Raw genomic sequence first — 15,866 nt, forward strand, 5'->3', positions numbered from 1 at the left:
AAGGGAGTCCGGGACAGCCAGGGCTACACAGAGAAACCCTGTCTCAAAAAACAAACAAACAAAAAAAAAAGCCGGGCGTGGTGGCGCATGCCTTTAATCCCAGCACTCGGGAGGCAGAGGCAGGCGGATCACTGTGAGTTCGAGGCCAGTCTGGTCCACAAAGTGAGTCTAGGACAGCCAAGGCTACACAGAGAAACCTTGTCTCAAAAAACCAAAAAAAAAAAAAAAAATATATATATATATATATATATATATATATTTATTGTTTATACAGTATCCTGCTGGCATGTGTGCCTCCCTGCCTGAAAAGGACACGAGATATCATTATAGGTGGTTGTGAGCCACCATGTGGCTGCTGGAAATTGAACTCAGAACCTTTGGAAGAGCAGTGTTATTAACTTCTGAGCCGTCTCTCCAGCCCTGCTTTTTTTCTTACTGTGATACACTTTCTCTGCTCTTCTTTCACATATTCCATGTTCGTTTCTTTTTGGGTTTTGTTTGAAAATATGTATTTGTTCTTGTTGTCTCGTTTCTGACTTTTTTGAGGGTGTGTGTGTGTAACTTACTTTTATTTTATGTTCATTGGTATTTTGCCTGCATGTATGTCTGTGTGAGGGTGTAAATTCCATCTCAGATCAGTCCAGAGATCTAGATTGTTATTTTTATTCTGACCACTAAGATGTGGCCTGTGCCTGACATGTAGAGTTCAGACACCCCGTTGCATGTACCTGCCTACATCTGATATGCAGAGTTCATTTAATTGTTGCCATTGTCTAACCCTGAGACTCCTTGTAACAATGCTTCTATCTCGGTGAGTCAGAATCATTGCTGTTGTTGAGCTGCCTGTCTTAGACGGCTCACTTTTCCCTTACAACCAGTCTTTAGGTCCTGTTTGTTCTCTCTAGTAAATATTTGCATATATACATCTTTATGGTCTCTTGATTACATGGTATGTCCTACAAGAATTCTGTTCTGGTCTCCCAATTAAAGCATAGTTTTCTTTGAAGTGTTTGCCCATAGCAGTGAATTTGAATATGCCATTCTGCACGCTTCCCTGTGTTTCATGTACCACTCTCCTGGGATAGACTATAAGTTCAGTGTCAGGTACAACTGTGTCTTTTTTCCCTGTTGTGTATTTAGCATAGCACAACATTTAAGTGAATAGCATTGTGAAATAATCCTAACAGTTTTGTTTCACTTTAAAATCTGTGATTTACCTTTTTTAAAAAAAAAATTTATTTGTCATATATACACAGTGTTTTGCCTGTATGCACACCTGAAGAGGGTACCAGATCTCATTATAGATGGTTGTGAGCCACCATGTGGTTGCTGGGAATTGAACACAGGACCTTTGGAAGAGCAGCCAGTGCTCTTAACCTCTGAGCCATCTCTCCAGCCCTGTGATTTACCTTTTGAAATACTCTTTTAAGTAGCTTTGTAAAAATGTATGTATGCATTGTCAAGGAGTTGCAGGTTATTCAGATGCCATATGCCCTTTTGTGGACCTAGCTTGACAGTTGTAAATAAAAATGACAAAACAGGGTATTTTTCTTTTTTTGTTTTTGCTTATTTTTTGTAGGCAGCATTTATGTATATATTATGTTATTTATACTTTAAATCTTGAAAGAGAAAAGGTCACGCTCCAAGTTGTATTTTTCTTATAATTAATTGCTTTTACTGATTCATTTCAAAATATTAATTTTGGATAATCTTGTTTACATACTACATTGTAAGAGAATTCTACATTGAACATATGTAAGTTTAATTTAAACTTTTGAAATTATAAGATATGTTCTCAGGAGTAGCCAAATTCTCCCTTTATAATATTTATACTTTATTGTATATAGTTGATGGGTTTTCTATATTGGTTCAATTTCTTTGTCAGATCTTTCTCATTTTAAAATAAATGGGTTTAGTTCTTGCTTTCTGAAAACAATCTAATTGAGTTTCTTGTTCATTTTTCTCTTGGGCTGCTTACCCAGGGGAATATTCTGGTGTGTATGTTTTTAAATACTTTCTTATTGCTGCTTTTTAAGCTAGGTATTCTTGGCTGCTGTTCTCATTTGATGCTTTCTCATCATTTTTTTTCCTTGCCTGACTTTTTTTCTCTGTATATATTGTTAGCTTTTGTCCTGCTCTACATGTTTGAGAGTGCGTCACAGTTATTATATAAGCTTTTGAGCGAGTGTGAGCAATGCTTCTTTTCTCTCTACCTTTACTAAAAAAGTTAGCACTAGAATTTAAGAAAATATCTTGGCATCATTTTGGAGATGGAATTTGGAAGCTTTCAGGTTCCCCACCCCAGTTTGGTGAATACAAGATGATTGAATGCACCACTGTTTCTGATGTGTGAGAATATTTGAAAACTTGTGATACGAAGTAGGAATCCATGTGTCAGCATTAAATTTTTAACATTCACAGCTTGGTTTTATTTTAAATAATTTAAAAGTCATTAGGAATATTAACTTTTTAAACTTTTTTGGTGTTTCTTTCCTTTTTTAAAAAAAGATTTATTTATTATGAATACAGTATGACCAGCTCACATTATAGATGGCTGTGAGCCACCATGTGGTTGCTGGGAATTGAACTGAGGATCTCTAGAAGAGCACTCAGTGCTCTTAACTACTGAGCCATCTCTACAGCCCCACTTTTTTTTGTTTTTCAAGACAGGGTTTCTCTGTGTAGTTTTAACTGTCCTGGAACTTACTCTATAGACCAGGCCTGCCTCTGCCTCCTGAGTGCTGGGATTAAAGGTGTGTGCCACCATCACCCAACAGGAATATTAATTTTTTTCTTTTTTTAAAGTAAAAAGATATGCTAACTCCTTGGCCTTAAATAATACTTTTTAGAAATACTTTCTTTTTGTTTTCCTGAATTATAAATATTGCTTCTCCTGCTTTGTCAGTCTCCAACATTATATCATGAATCTTGGGTTGAGTGAATTGGGGTTTTTTTTTGTTTTGTTTTGCTTGGGGTGCCCCCTCCATTATTCTCCAGTGATCTCTCTCTCTCTCTCTCTCTCTCTCTCTCTCTCTCTCTCTCTCTCTCTCTCTCTCTCTCTCTCTCTCTGTTTTTTGAGACAGGGTTTCTCTGTGTAGCTTTGGCTGTCCTGGACTCACTTTGTAGACCAGGCTGGCCTCCAACTCACAGCGATCCACCTGCCTCTGCCTCCCTAGTACTGAGAGTACAGGCATGCGCCACTATGCCCGGCTCAGTCTTTTATGAGAAGCAAATAGCTTTATTTTTCTGAAAGATTGACTGTATTGAGTCTTACATTAAATACTCTATCATCTTATACTACTTATTAAAATATTAAGCACAGTTCTGTAAAGTGACAAATGAAAATTATTGTTTCATGTGTGGCACTTTGAAGGGTACAAATTCAATTTATTGTGAGGCTGAAATGATGAAGCATTTTTAAGTGGATCAGAGAACATCCTTTTGAATGAAGGCAATCATCTTTATTTCTGCCTTTTGTACATCATTATGCATTGAGTCATAACATTGTGAGTCCAGATGTTTTTCATATCATGCATAGAACTTTAGAGATTAACAATATGTTTTCATGCTGTTTCTTACATAAAACATTTCTTGTTCTTTGTTTTTGCTTTACATGGAATGCATGGGCTTTAAGACCATAATTTCTTTGGTAAGGTTTCATCTGCCTTGGGGTTCTGTCTTTGGCCTTACTTCTGCTTGTCTTCTATTAGTCAAATATCATTTTTTTAGGCAAAAGCCTACAATAGCAGCTATGATTTAGAAATAATTTTGACCCCTACCAATGCTCACTTTTCCTAAATAAATAATACTTATTAAGAATATCTGGCAGAAAAGTCTTGATCCTCCTGAAATACTATCTATGAAAAACAAAATGTAACTGATAGATGTGAAGACCTGGCCAAGAAGAGGTGGGGATGGCGGCTTGCGTCTGCAGCACCAGCTGTCGGCAAGTTGAGGAAAGAAGATGACTTATGCCAAGGCAATTGAGACAGTCTGGGCAACGTAACATAGCAAGACCCATCTCAAAAACAAAAAACAAAAACAGCAAACAGCAGCAAAGAGATTTAGCCAACAAAAACGTCAGCTTTGGTCTGTAATGACTAGTTATTTATAATTTTTCTAACTAATTCAATAAATATATCAAATAAAGTAGACAAAATAAGTTTTAAAAAAAGCCAAAATAATAAAACTTAGGACCATAGCTTATATTGTAATACTTGCTAAATTTATTTTCAAAGTTTTTATCTTTTTTTTTTTTTTTTAATAGGAATGGGCCGTGAAGTGGAGAATCTCATATTAGAGAACACACAGCTGCTGGAAACCAAGTAAGTATAAAAGTTCAGCATGCAGTAAGAGATTCTGAGTTTCTTCTGTCCAAGTCCATGCCTTGGTATTTAACACAGCAGTGTGCTGTCTCCTACCGCATCTCAGTCTCTTCTCAGCACCTGTGGAAACACAGAGACGTGGATAATACACACTTTGTTGCCCTGATAGGTCTTTTTGCTCTGGTATTTTTATAAAACTACAGTTTTTATTTCTTTCCCACCATGTGCATATCAGTATTCTGAATGTGCCATGCTCCTCTTTTTTCCTCTAAAATGTGCTATTTTATTACTCTTTTTACTTGGGTTTTTTACATTTCTGCATGAATGTTTTGACCTCTACCCAGCCACTTCTGTGGAGCGCTCTCATTCATAGTTTTATATCCTTGAATAGTTTGTGGAGTCTTAAGGCCCTTGAGTAGTGTATTGGGGTACTGTTTAATGGGACAGAAGCATGTGTCCTGTTAAGAAGCAAGTAGGATCCACTTGTCAATTTGCTGTGCCAGAGCAATTTCGGAGCAATTGTGCCTGTCCACATAGAATGCCACAAAGTGTAAACGAGGTAACACCCAACATGTCAGAATGAACTGTATCTCACACTGCTTTCTTTCAGCTTCTTTCTAATTTAAACTGCTTTCTCAGTCGTGACTAAGGCAACAACAAGAGAATTTGACTGTATTATTGAGCAATAGCTTTGCAGAAACTTCAATACTAGTAGCCTTAGGAAGCTGCGGTTTGTTTTGCTTATTATTTGTTTTTCAAGACAAGGTTTCTCTGTGTGGCTATGGCTGTCCTGGAGCTTACTTTGTTGACTAACCTAGTCTTGAACTTGGAGATACACCTGCACCTGCATCCCAAGTGCTGGGATTAAAGCTGTGCGCCATAACCACCTGACTAGAAAGCTGTTTTTTAAGTTTAATCTTTCTTAATGCTGACTTTATTTATTGGTGGAATGTCTTGTTTTATCCACCATTAGCTTGAAAAGTATGAAGAGCAACCATTAAACTATTGTTTTATGGCTTTTGTCTATAGAAAACATCAGGACGACTATACTGTAGTTGTCAATTGTTCAGCTTTATGATTTGACAGTTACTTTAGTCTATAAAGATAGAAAAGATATTTGTAATGACACTTGAAATATGTGTGTTTTAGAAATGCCTTGAATGTCGTAAAGAACGATTTAATAGCAAAAGTGGATGAACTGACCTGTGAGAAAGATGTGCTGCAGGGAGAGTTGGAGGCTGTGAAGCAGGCCAAGCTGAAACTAGAGGAGAAGAACCGAGAGCTGGAGGAGGAGCTCAGGAGGTAAGTCCAGCCCTGACCCCGCCGCCCCGCACACTGCCGCTCTGAAGTGAGCACTGTGCCAGGGTGCTCTCACACAAGGTTGTAGCTGTCATCCTGACACTGAGCCCTTCAGCTCGCTCAGACCAGAAAGGACCAAGAGCTGCTTGAAGAAAGTAAAGGGGCTCACTTATTTGCCTCTGCTATGAGATGACCTCTCTGTTTACCACTCTCTTAACCAAAATGTCCTGGGTTTGTTTTTTTTTTTGTTTTTTCTTATCTATCTTGTTGTCAAAAGTTATAACTATGGGCTAGAGAGATAGCTCAGCAGTTAAGAGCATTTGCTTCCTCTTCCAGAGGACCAGAGACCACCCACACCAGGTAGTTCTCAAGTGTCTGTAACTCCAGCGTCAGGGGATCCACACCTTTTTCTGACCTCTGAAGATGCCCGCACACGCACACAGGCATGCATGCACGCACACACACATGCACGCTCATGCGCGATAAGGTACAACTTAAAACAACAAGAAGCATAGGGCTGGAGAGACTGCTCAATGTTTAGGACTACTTGCTGCTTTTCCAGAGGACCTGAGTTCAGTCTCCAGTATCCAAATTAGTCTCACAATTTCGTGGTGCACACATACTACCTGGTAAACACTAATACACAAATATAAATGAATCTTTAAAAAAAACAAAAACAACCTTAAGTCTTCAGTTAAGAAAATAAATTATTTTCCTCCACTTAGCTTGCTTTTGTTGATATCATCTTATGTGACTCAGGCAGGACTCTCATTCACTGCGTATAGCATAGGATGGCTTTGAGCACGTCCTCTGACTTCAGTCTCTCAAAAAGCTGAGATTTTAGGCCTGTGCTGCATGGCTAACCTTTTAAAATCTGTTTTTGTAGATTATTTTTTGAGACAGGGCTGCATGTAGCCCAGGTTAGCCTTAAAACTTATTGTGTATGTGAGAATGACATTGGACTCCTAATCCTCCTGTCTCCACCTCCAAAGTCCATAGATCTCAAGCGTGCACCACCATGCCTGCCCAACTTGATTTTGTTTTGTTTTAAGAAGTGTTGTGGGGCTGGAGAGATGGCTCAGATGGCTCAGCAGTTAAGAGCACAGACTGCTCTTCCAGAAGACCCAGGTTTAATTCCCAGCACCCACCTGGCAGCTCACAGCTGCCTGTAACTCTTGTTCCAGGGATCCATCACCTTCACACAAACATGCATGCAGTCAAAACACCAATGTACATAAAGTAAAAAGGTGTTGTGACAACATTTTTCCAACTTGAAGGCAACAGTCTGCTACCCTTTGGGCAAATTAAAAATAATCCTTTAGTGGCAATTAAAACAGCTTACCTATTCTTTCAGTATTTTTGAAGATGAGCTCAATTCTAAAAACCTTTTCTTTCTTTTTTCCCCCCACTAGAGCTCGTGCGGAAGCTGAAGATGCAAGGCAGAAAGCGAAAGATGATGATGATGTAAGCTTATGATTTGAGGCTATTTTTCTTATAACTTTTGATATTTTGGGAGTATCTTACTAATATTTAGTACTTCGATAAATTATAAATAAATAAAAGCCTTTAAAAGAAGACATGTTTATGGGTCATAAATAGGCTGGCTCATACTTCCACATGGCATCCACGTGCTGTGCTTCCAGGTCGTGTGCTCACTTTTCCTGAGTGGCTAGGTGCTCTGACCTGTGTTAGCATGCGATTGCTTCTGACCTTTATAAGGTGCAGTTTTGTTAGGTAGCCCAGACAGGCCTCCAGCTTACAGTCTCTGACCACACACATCGCACACACCGTGACACACATGAGTATGCACACACACTATTGATTGATCGATAAATTAAATAAATTGCCTGCCTGTATGTCTGTGTGCTACATGTGTGCCTGGTCCGTATAATCCAGAAGAAGGCATTAATTTAATTGACAAATTAATTCAATGTTTTAGATGGGCTTGCGAGATGTTTCAGCATGTTAAGATGCTTGTTACCAAGCCTGATGGCATGAGTTCAGCCCCCAGGACCACATTGAAGAAAAAGAGAACTGACTCCCACAAGTTGTCTTCTGGCCTCCACATGTGTGTTTTGGAATGTGTGCATCCACACACATACATAGATACACATCACACATAAAATGCAAAGGCACACTAAATAATAAATGTAAATGTAATTTTTTAAAGCCCAGAATATTGCTAAATATGTCCTCCACCCTAAAGGATGCTATGATTCTTTATCATTTATTTAACTAAAAATAATTTCATCATGTAAATATACATATCGTCCTAGTTATCATGAGCTGTCAACTTGCCCCATACTACAGTCACCTCACTTGAGTGATTGTCTTCACTGGCCTGGTCTGTGAGCATGTCTGTGAGGGGCTGCTTGTTTGCCAGTTGATAGAGGAGAGTCAATTACGGGTGGTACCATTCCTAAGTAGGTGATTCTGGGCTCTATAGGAAAGCAAAGCAAGCATGGGCCAGAGAACAAGCCAGTAAGTCGCATTCCTCCATGGTTTCTGCTTCAAATTCTGCTTAGGTTTCTGCCTCCATTTTCCTGGATAGACTCTGATCTAGAAGTATAAACCAAAAAAAATACTCTCCCCTAAGGTACTTTGGACCACTGGTTTTCTGGTTGGTTGGTTGGGTTTTTTTTGTTTGTTTGTTTGTTTGTTTGTTTTGATCCACCTGCCTGTGCCTCCCAAGTGTTGGGATTAAAGGCATGCACCACCATGCCTGGATGGACCACTGTTTTATCAGAGCACAGGGAGAAAACTTGACACAACTCACACACTTAAACACACACACACACACACACACACACACACACACACACACACACACACACACTCTGCATTTCCATGAAGATCTTACAATAGCATGTCAAGTCCTTTATTTATTTATTTATTTATTTATTTATTTATTTATTTATTTATTTATTTATTATTTGAGACAAGGCTTCTCTGTGTATAGCCTTGGCTATCCTCGAACTCACAGAGATCTCCTGCCTCTGCCTCCCTAGTGCTGGGATTAAAGGTGTGTGCCACTACACCGGACCGGCCTAAATTTTTTATCCCTTCCCTAAAATATGCATTAATTTTTGTTTCTGGAACATTCTCATTTTGTAGCTCTTATTTGGCTTGATCACTATGTAGATCAGCTAGCTTCAAACTCAGAGATCCCCCTGCTTCTGCCTCCTTAGTACTGGTATTAAAGGCGGACACTATCACACCCAGCATCATAATTCTTTAATAAAATACATAAATAATGTTTGTATTTGGAAACTAAATTTCCGACTTCTGTATATTTCTACAAAGTATGGTTTTGTTTAGGAGCAGAGAGCTTGACTCAGTAGTAGAGCACTTGGCTAGCATGCTTGAGGGCCTGGTTCAATCTCTAGTGCCACAGAAATACTTTTGCATCTTGGAGATTTGCGGTTTCCTTAATAGTATAGTTTGAGATTCATTTGAGTTGTAATAACTGCTGTAGTTCATTCTTAACATCCATTATGTGTATGCTCTACAGATTTTCTGTTTTATTGTTAATGAATATTTAGGGTAGGTATTTCAGATTTTTATCACAAGAAACAATGTTGTTGTTAAAAGCATTATAATAAACTAGGTATGGTGATACGTGCTTATAAACCCAGCATGTAAAAAGACTGAAGTGGGAGAATAGCAATTTCGCGCTATATGCAAAGAAGTCAATTGTAGTAGCCTGGATTATATAGTGAGACCTTATCTAAAACAAAAAATAGCCAAGTGTAATGGTGTACCCCTTTAATCTCAACACCCAAGGCAGCAGGATTTTTGTGGCTTTGAAGCCAGTCTGTTCCACATAAGGAGTTCCAGGGAAGCCAGTAAAAGAAAACAAAGAAGGGGGCTGGAGAGATGGCTTAGTGGTTAAGAGCACTGGCTGCTCTTCCAGGGGTCCTGAGTTCAATTCCCAGCAACCACAAGGTGGCTCACAACCATCTGTATTGCTTTCTGGTGCCCTTTTCTGGTATGCAGGTGTACATGCAGGTAGAGCACAGAAAGGAAAGAAAGAAAGAAGAAAAGAAAAGAAAAGAAAGAAAACAGAACATTATAGTACCAGCCTTCTGGCATAAAGACTCTGGGCAGTTCTTGGATTGGGTTCTTGTGTTTCAGAGTGTATGCCTAGTAGTGGCAGAATTACTGTGTTACAGAATTCACGCCTTATTTTGTTTTGTTTTTCAAGACAAGGTTTCCTTGTATAGCCTCAGCTGTCCTACAAATAGCTCTGTAGATCAGGCTGGCCTCAGACACCTGCTTTTGCCTCCCCAATGTAGATACTAAAGGTGTGCGCCACCACCAGGCAGAATTGAGGCCTTTTGTTACTTGTGGATGTCTTTTGTTTGAAGAGGTGAGCTAAGTTTTGAGGCAGGAAGACTGTTAAGTGCTAAGCTCACTGTTTAACTGTTCCAAGATTTCAGTCTTGATCTAAATATACATACTCTTTTCCACAAAACAAAGCTCTATTATTAAGCCTGCCTGCTTCCCCAGAAGAAAGTTGAGAAAACGGCACAGAAGGTTAACTTGGATATGCTCTTGGGAACCTTCTATTCTGCAATATTTCTCACCTAATCTTGTGTTTCTACTGGTGGTTTTTGTTTGCTTGTTTGCTGTTACTGTTATAGTTGGGTTCTTCAGCAACTAGATAATAGGTTCACTATTTATGTTGGCCCCTGACTATATGGATTGATAGTTTGAGAAATGAACCTGTTTTGGAACTAAATGAATGTCACAGACCACGAATTTAAGATATTAGAACAGGGACTGGAGAGATGGCCCAAGGGTTAAGAGCACTGTCTGCTCCTCCAGAGGTCCTGAGTTTAGTTCCCAGCAACCACATGGTGGCTCACAGCCATGTGTAATATGATCTAATGCCTTCTTCTGGCCTGCATGTATGCCTGCAGGGCACTGTACACATAATACATAAATAAAATAAAAACTTAGAATAATGTTTCCAAGTAAAATTTATGAGGGTGCTGGGCATGGTGGTGCACGCCTTTAACTCCAGCACTCAGGAGGCAGAGGCAGGCAGATCGCCCTGAGTTTAGGGACAGCCTGGTCTGGGGCAGCTAGGGCTACAAGAGAAACCCTGTCTCATCCCCCTCCCCCACCCCCCCCCAAAAAAAAACCCTTAAGACTGGTTTAAGAGTGAGTCTAACATCAAAACATGTGCCACCCTTTTATCATTATAGAGCGACATTCCCACAGCCCAGAGGAAGAGGTTTACCAGAGTAGAAATGGCCCGAGTTCTCATGGAGAGAAACCAGTACAAAGAGAGGCTGATGGAGCTTCAAGAAGCGGTTCGATGGACAGAGATGATCCGGTCTGTATGAGAAGTGCTCTGATGCTTCCTGGTGTTTCATTAGATGTAGGTGTCCCTTCACTGCCAACCAACCGAAGTCCTGCCTGAGGGCTTTGCCATTTGGTTGTCCACGAGGAGAAGCTTTGTTAGTTAACGTTTAGATTAGTGTTAGAGCAGGATCAGAGCTGTCCCAAGGTGTCTCTTGAGACAGTACAGACCCTTGAAGACGCTCCCCTAATCTGTAAGATGTCATTGTTACTTAGGAATAACGGTCATTTTTCTAAAGGGGGGAGGTGTAATATTCCTTCTTATTCTTCCTGCAAAATATACTTTCGTTTGGCATCTTTCAGTCAATTAGATCTTTGTTTTTATTATTAACATTTCTTTTTCTTTTTCTTTTTTGATTTTTTGAGACAGGTTCTCTCTGTGTAGTCCTGGCTGTCCTGGCCTCACAGAGATTCACCCTCCTCTGCCTCCTGTGCTGGGCTTACAGGCATGTGCCTCCACCAGCTTCATTAGCTTGTTTTAATGATTAAGTGCCAGTGTGTGCATATAGCTAGTGCAGCCGTCAAATCCCGCTTCCTAGTGTTCACACGCCACACCTGCTGCCCTTTAGCGATCACTTTTTTGTATTAAGCTGGATTCCTTTTTAAACTATCACCTGTGCGAGGACGCTTAAGTTGTCCTTTATTGGCTCTTAAATCTCACATAGTGCTGCCATCTAGTGGTTGCAGTAAGGGTTCCCGCCTTTAACTCAGAAACAGCTATAGAAAAGTTTGTCAACTGACTTCTCGTTAATATACTCACATTCTCGAGTTTGGATTATCACATCAAATTTATATATTGTTTTTAAGTTTGCAAACCTAACCTCCAGCCTTTACTTCCTTATACTGTGTCATCTTTAGAGTTACTTACTTAATAAGTGGCCAATCAGAGCAGTAGAGTTGCAAGCTGTTTTGTGAGAGTTAAGAGTATATTTTTAAATATTTTCCTGCTTTGATATTACTTGTTGGTTTGCTTTGGTTTGGTTTTGTTTTTGAGAGAAGGTCTTATTCTAAATGGCTTCAAATTTGCAATCCTTGAGTGCTGGGATTAGTTTCATATACCCTGACACACCCAGCTAAATGCTTTAATGTTGTTAGTCATAATGGTCTGCTACTGTAGTCTAGCCATTTGAAAGACAAAGGCGAGAGGATTGCTTGAGATCAAGAGTCAGAGCTGGTCTGGGCAACATAATGAGACCTTGTTTCTTAACAACAATTTTTTAAAAGTGGAAAATTTAAAATATCAACATTGAGGCTTTTTGGCTATTTGTCTAACACAGTGTGACAAGAGTCTGAGCTCTTTACCTAAGCAGTGTTAGATTTAGCAGACTGTTTCATGAAAGGTCAAAACAGTTGCTTGCTGAATGTAATGTTGACTCTCCTCTGTGTGTCTCATGAGTTTCCTAGATCTTTTGCTCTTAGGAAAAAAGAATAGAACCTATCTAATAATGCTTTTTTTTTTTTTTTTTTTAAAGGGCATCACGAGAAAATCCAGCCATGCAAGAAAAAAAAAGGTCAAGCATCTGGCAGTTGTAAGTATACTAAGGACCATAAGCACAGATAATACTTTGAGATAATAACATTATACTCACTTTTCCCAGTTGGGAGGAAATAGCTAAACTGAAATTCTTTTCTTTAATATACAGCATGCCAACTCGGTAAGACTATGCTTGAGGACCCAAAGTAGGGTATCGTAAGCTGCGTTGTGTTGGCTATGCATTTGGTGGAATCTTCTGCTGCTTTACATAAAGTAGTGGGGAATTGACAGTTACATGAATTCCCATCAAAAAGAAGAATTAGTAGTATTTGTACTGCTTGGTTGGTCTGTGTGTGTGAAGCTATTATGTTAGTACCTGAGTACTGTGTGTTTACTGAAGTTAAAACTTACCCTTTTAGGATTAATTTGTTTACTGGAAGCATATGCGTTTTAAAACTGTAACCATGAAAATAGTTACTTAAATTGATCTTAGAAAATTCATGATATGAGTTAATTTGGTGATGTGTGTTCTTGGTGTAATAGACCATTCTAAGGACTTCTCACTAAGCTTTGGCTGTCATCACACAGCTATTACTGGGCTGCTTAACAACCACCGTGACTTTGTCCCACATAGGAGCTAGCCAAGGAGCCCTTGTATTGTATTTGTTCAGTAGAAGCTGTCTGTACGCAAGAGCATCTCTTTCATTGTGGAACTTGCTTATTGAAGAGCAGGCATCTGGCTTTCTGAGCAATAGTTTCTTTCCCCTGAATGGCCAAGTTTGGCTGTGACTGACTGCTAAGGTTTTTCTAATGTCTAACTGCCTTGTAAAGTTTTGAAATTTTCTTGAGCATACAGATTTATGGGAAACTGGGATTGGATTTCACAGTGCATATAATGGACATATCTGTGGGTTTTGTTTGCTTCTTTTATTTTGTTAGTTTCAGCCGACTTTTTAGCTCTTCAAGTAATGCGACCAAGAAGCCTGAACCCCCTGTGAATCTGAAGTACAATGCGCCCACCTCTCACGTGACTCCCTCCGTGAAGAAAAGGAGCAGCACCTTGTCTCAGCTCCCCGGCGATAAGTCCAAGGCTTTTGATTTCCTTAGTGAGGAGTAAGTATTCCAAACAGCTGTGCCAGTGTAAGTTAATAGAACTCTCTTCAGTAATTCAGACAACTCTAGTGGAACTCTTTCTGTCCAGACAGAATAGTTTAGCCTGTTCATCCCAGTACTCAGGGTGCTGCTATGGGAGGATGACCATCATGGTCTGTGTACAGCCTGGCCTGTGTAGACAGTTCAAGGCTAGCATCAGCTATACACTTAAACCCCATCTTAAAGAACGAAGGGACTATTTTGTGGGGTTGGATTATGGAGAAAAATGGGAAGGAAAAATAAATGGATTTCTGTAATGTGAATGGATGCCTTTAAGTAAATTACCTGTAGGGCATAGCAATATAATCCTAAACCTGTGGGAGCTGAGGCAGAAGGATTGGAATTTGAGACCATCCAGGGCCATGGGGTGAAATTTTGCCACCCAAATGAATGAATGAATGAATGAATGAATGACTTGTAGCCAATACTTATGAAAATTGCACTTTAGGACCAGTGAGCTGGCTTAGCCAGTAAGGGTGCTTGCTGCCAAGCTTGATAAACTGAGATTGATTCCTGTGTGTGACCTATATGTTGGAAGGCGAGAACTGCCTCCCACAACTTGTCCCTTGACCTCCCCAGGCATACCATGGTACACAGGCAAACACACATACACACATACATACAAGTATACACATACATGCACGCACACACACATGTGGGAGAAAAATAAAATGTAGTACAAATTTTTGGAAAAAAATTGGACTTCATAGTTTTCATAAGGAAAGGGAATTTTGTTGACAAAGAAGTATTGATAAAAATCATTAGAAATACTGGACTTGGGAGTTGGAGAGATGGCTCAGAGGTTAAGGGCACTGACTGCTCTTCCAACAGGTCCTGAGTTCAATTCCCAGCAACCACATGGTGGCTCACAATTATCTATAAAGTGATCTGATGCTCTCTTCTGGGGGTGTAGGTGTGCATGCAGGCAGAGCACTGTATACATAATAATTGTCAAAAGAACTTGGTTTTCCCTTCTCACTCTGCAACATGCGTGTGGATAAATTAATCTCTCAGAGCCCACTTTTTTCTCTCTGTTTTGTTTTCTGTTTTTTGAGACAAGGTTTAACTGTGTAGCCTTGGCTGCCTTGGACCAGGCTGGCCTTGAGCTCACAGCGACCTGCCTGCCTCTGCCTTGTGAGTGCTGGGATTAAAGGACTGCGCCATCATGCCCGGCTCACTTTTTTCTCTCTGAAAAATTATTATAACCTATTTTAAAGGTGTTAGGTTAATATTGTACACTCTATGTAATGGCTGACACACATTAGAATTTGTTAAGTATGGTTTATATAGGAAGTCACCTCACAAAAATATAAATGGCCAAAGAAAATTATTTTTAGAATTATTTTTATGTTTTACTCCATATCTCTAAAATTTATTACTAAGTCAGTTTGCCTTTTTCTTTTCTAAAATAAGTGAATAGGAGCAAAAGAGATGTCTGAGGTGTTAAGAACACTGACTGCAATTCCAGAGGACCTGGGTATGGTTCCTAGCATCCACATGGTGGTTCACAATGGTCTGTAACTCCAGGCCCAGGGAATCCAATGCTCTCTTCTGGCCTCTGAGAGCACCGGGCGTGCATATGGTGCACAGACGTTCATGTAGACAAAACACAAAGTTAAAATAATTAAATTTAAATTGAAAAAATAATGAAATAAGTGCGTAGAATCTAAAGGTTTGACTTAATCACTATCCTTAGCTATGTTGTACCATGGCACATCTGGCATTAAAAAAATTCTCAGTATTTGTTAAATAAGAAAAGGGAGGCCTGGAGAGATGGCTCAGAGGTTATGAGCACTGCCTGCTCTTCCAGAGGTCCCGAGTTCAATTCCCAGCAACCACATGGTGGCTCACAACCATCTATAGTGAGATCTGTTGCCCTGCAGGTGTACATGCAGGCAGAACACTGTATGAATAACAAATAAATCTTTATTTTAAAAAAAGGAAAGAAAAGATAAGGAAGATCCCACATTACTTCAGAATTCTTTCTTTTTAAATATAACATACGAAACATTATAAGTTTGATGAATAATAACTCACTTTAATACAACATGCTGCTTACTGCTTGTTGAAGGCTAGTTTCACAAACATGGAAAGAGGAAGGGTTAACTTTGGTATAATCCTGTGGGTGGGAAGGGTGGGGGTGGGGTGTTAGCAGTTTCGTGAATTCTTTATGAAGTTGATGATGACTCAGATTCTGAGATTCGAGGTTTTGTTTCATTCACTTATTTAAAGCTGCACATGTCTTCTCT

At 39.5% G+C, this 15,866-nt stretch overlaps 1 protein-coding gene across 2 annotated transcripts in view; it reads left to right on the forward strand.

The window, feature by feature from the left end:
* Spag9 (sperm associated antigen 9) overlaps window positions 1-15,866 on the forward strand; it is a 129,744-nt gene that overhangs the window by 82,628 nt on the left and 31,250 nt on the right. For both annotated transcript variants that reach the window (XM_051158329.1, XM_051158328.1), the window contains exons 10-15: window positions 4,268-4,325; window positions 5,475-5,627; window positions 7,037-7,088; window positions 10,835-10,965; window positions 12,464-12,520; window positions 13,405-13,578. In XM_051158329.1, the coding sequence (XP_051014286.1) occupies window positions 4,268-4,325; window positions 5,475-5,627; window positions 7,037-7,088; window positions 10,835-10,965; window positions 12,464-12,520; window positions 13,405-13,578 (625 nt within the window). The remainder of the gene's footprint in view (window positions 1-4,267; window positions 4,326-5,474; window positions 5,628-7,036; window positions 7,089-10,834; window positions 10,966-12,463; window positions 12,521-13,404; window positions 13,579-15,866) is intronic.

This window comes from Acomys russatus, chromosome 16 (assembly GCF_903995435.1).
Source record: "Acomys russatus chromosome 16, mAcoRus1.1, whole genome shotgun sequence".
Lineage (NCBI taxonomy): Eukaryota > Metazoa > Chordata > Mammalia > Rodentia > Muridae > Acomys > Acomys russatus.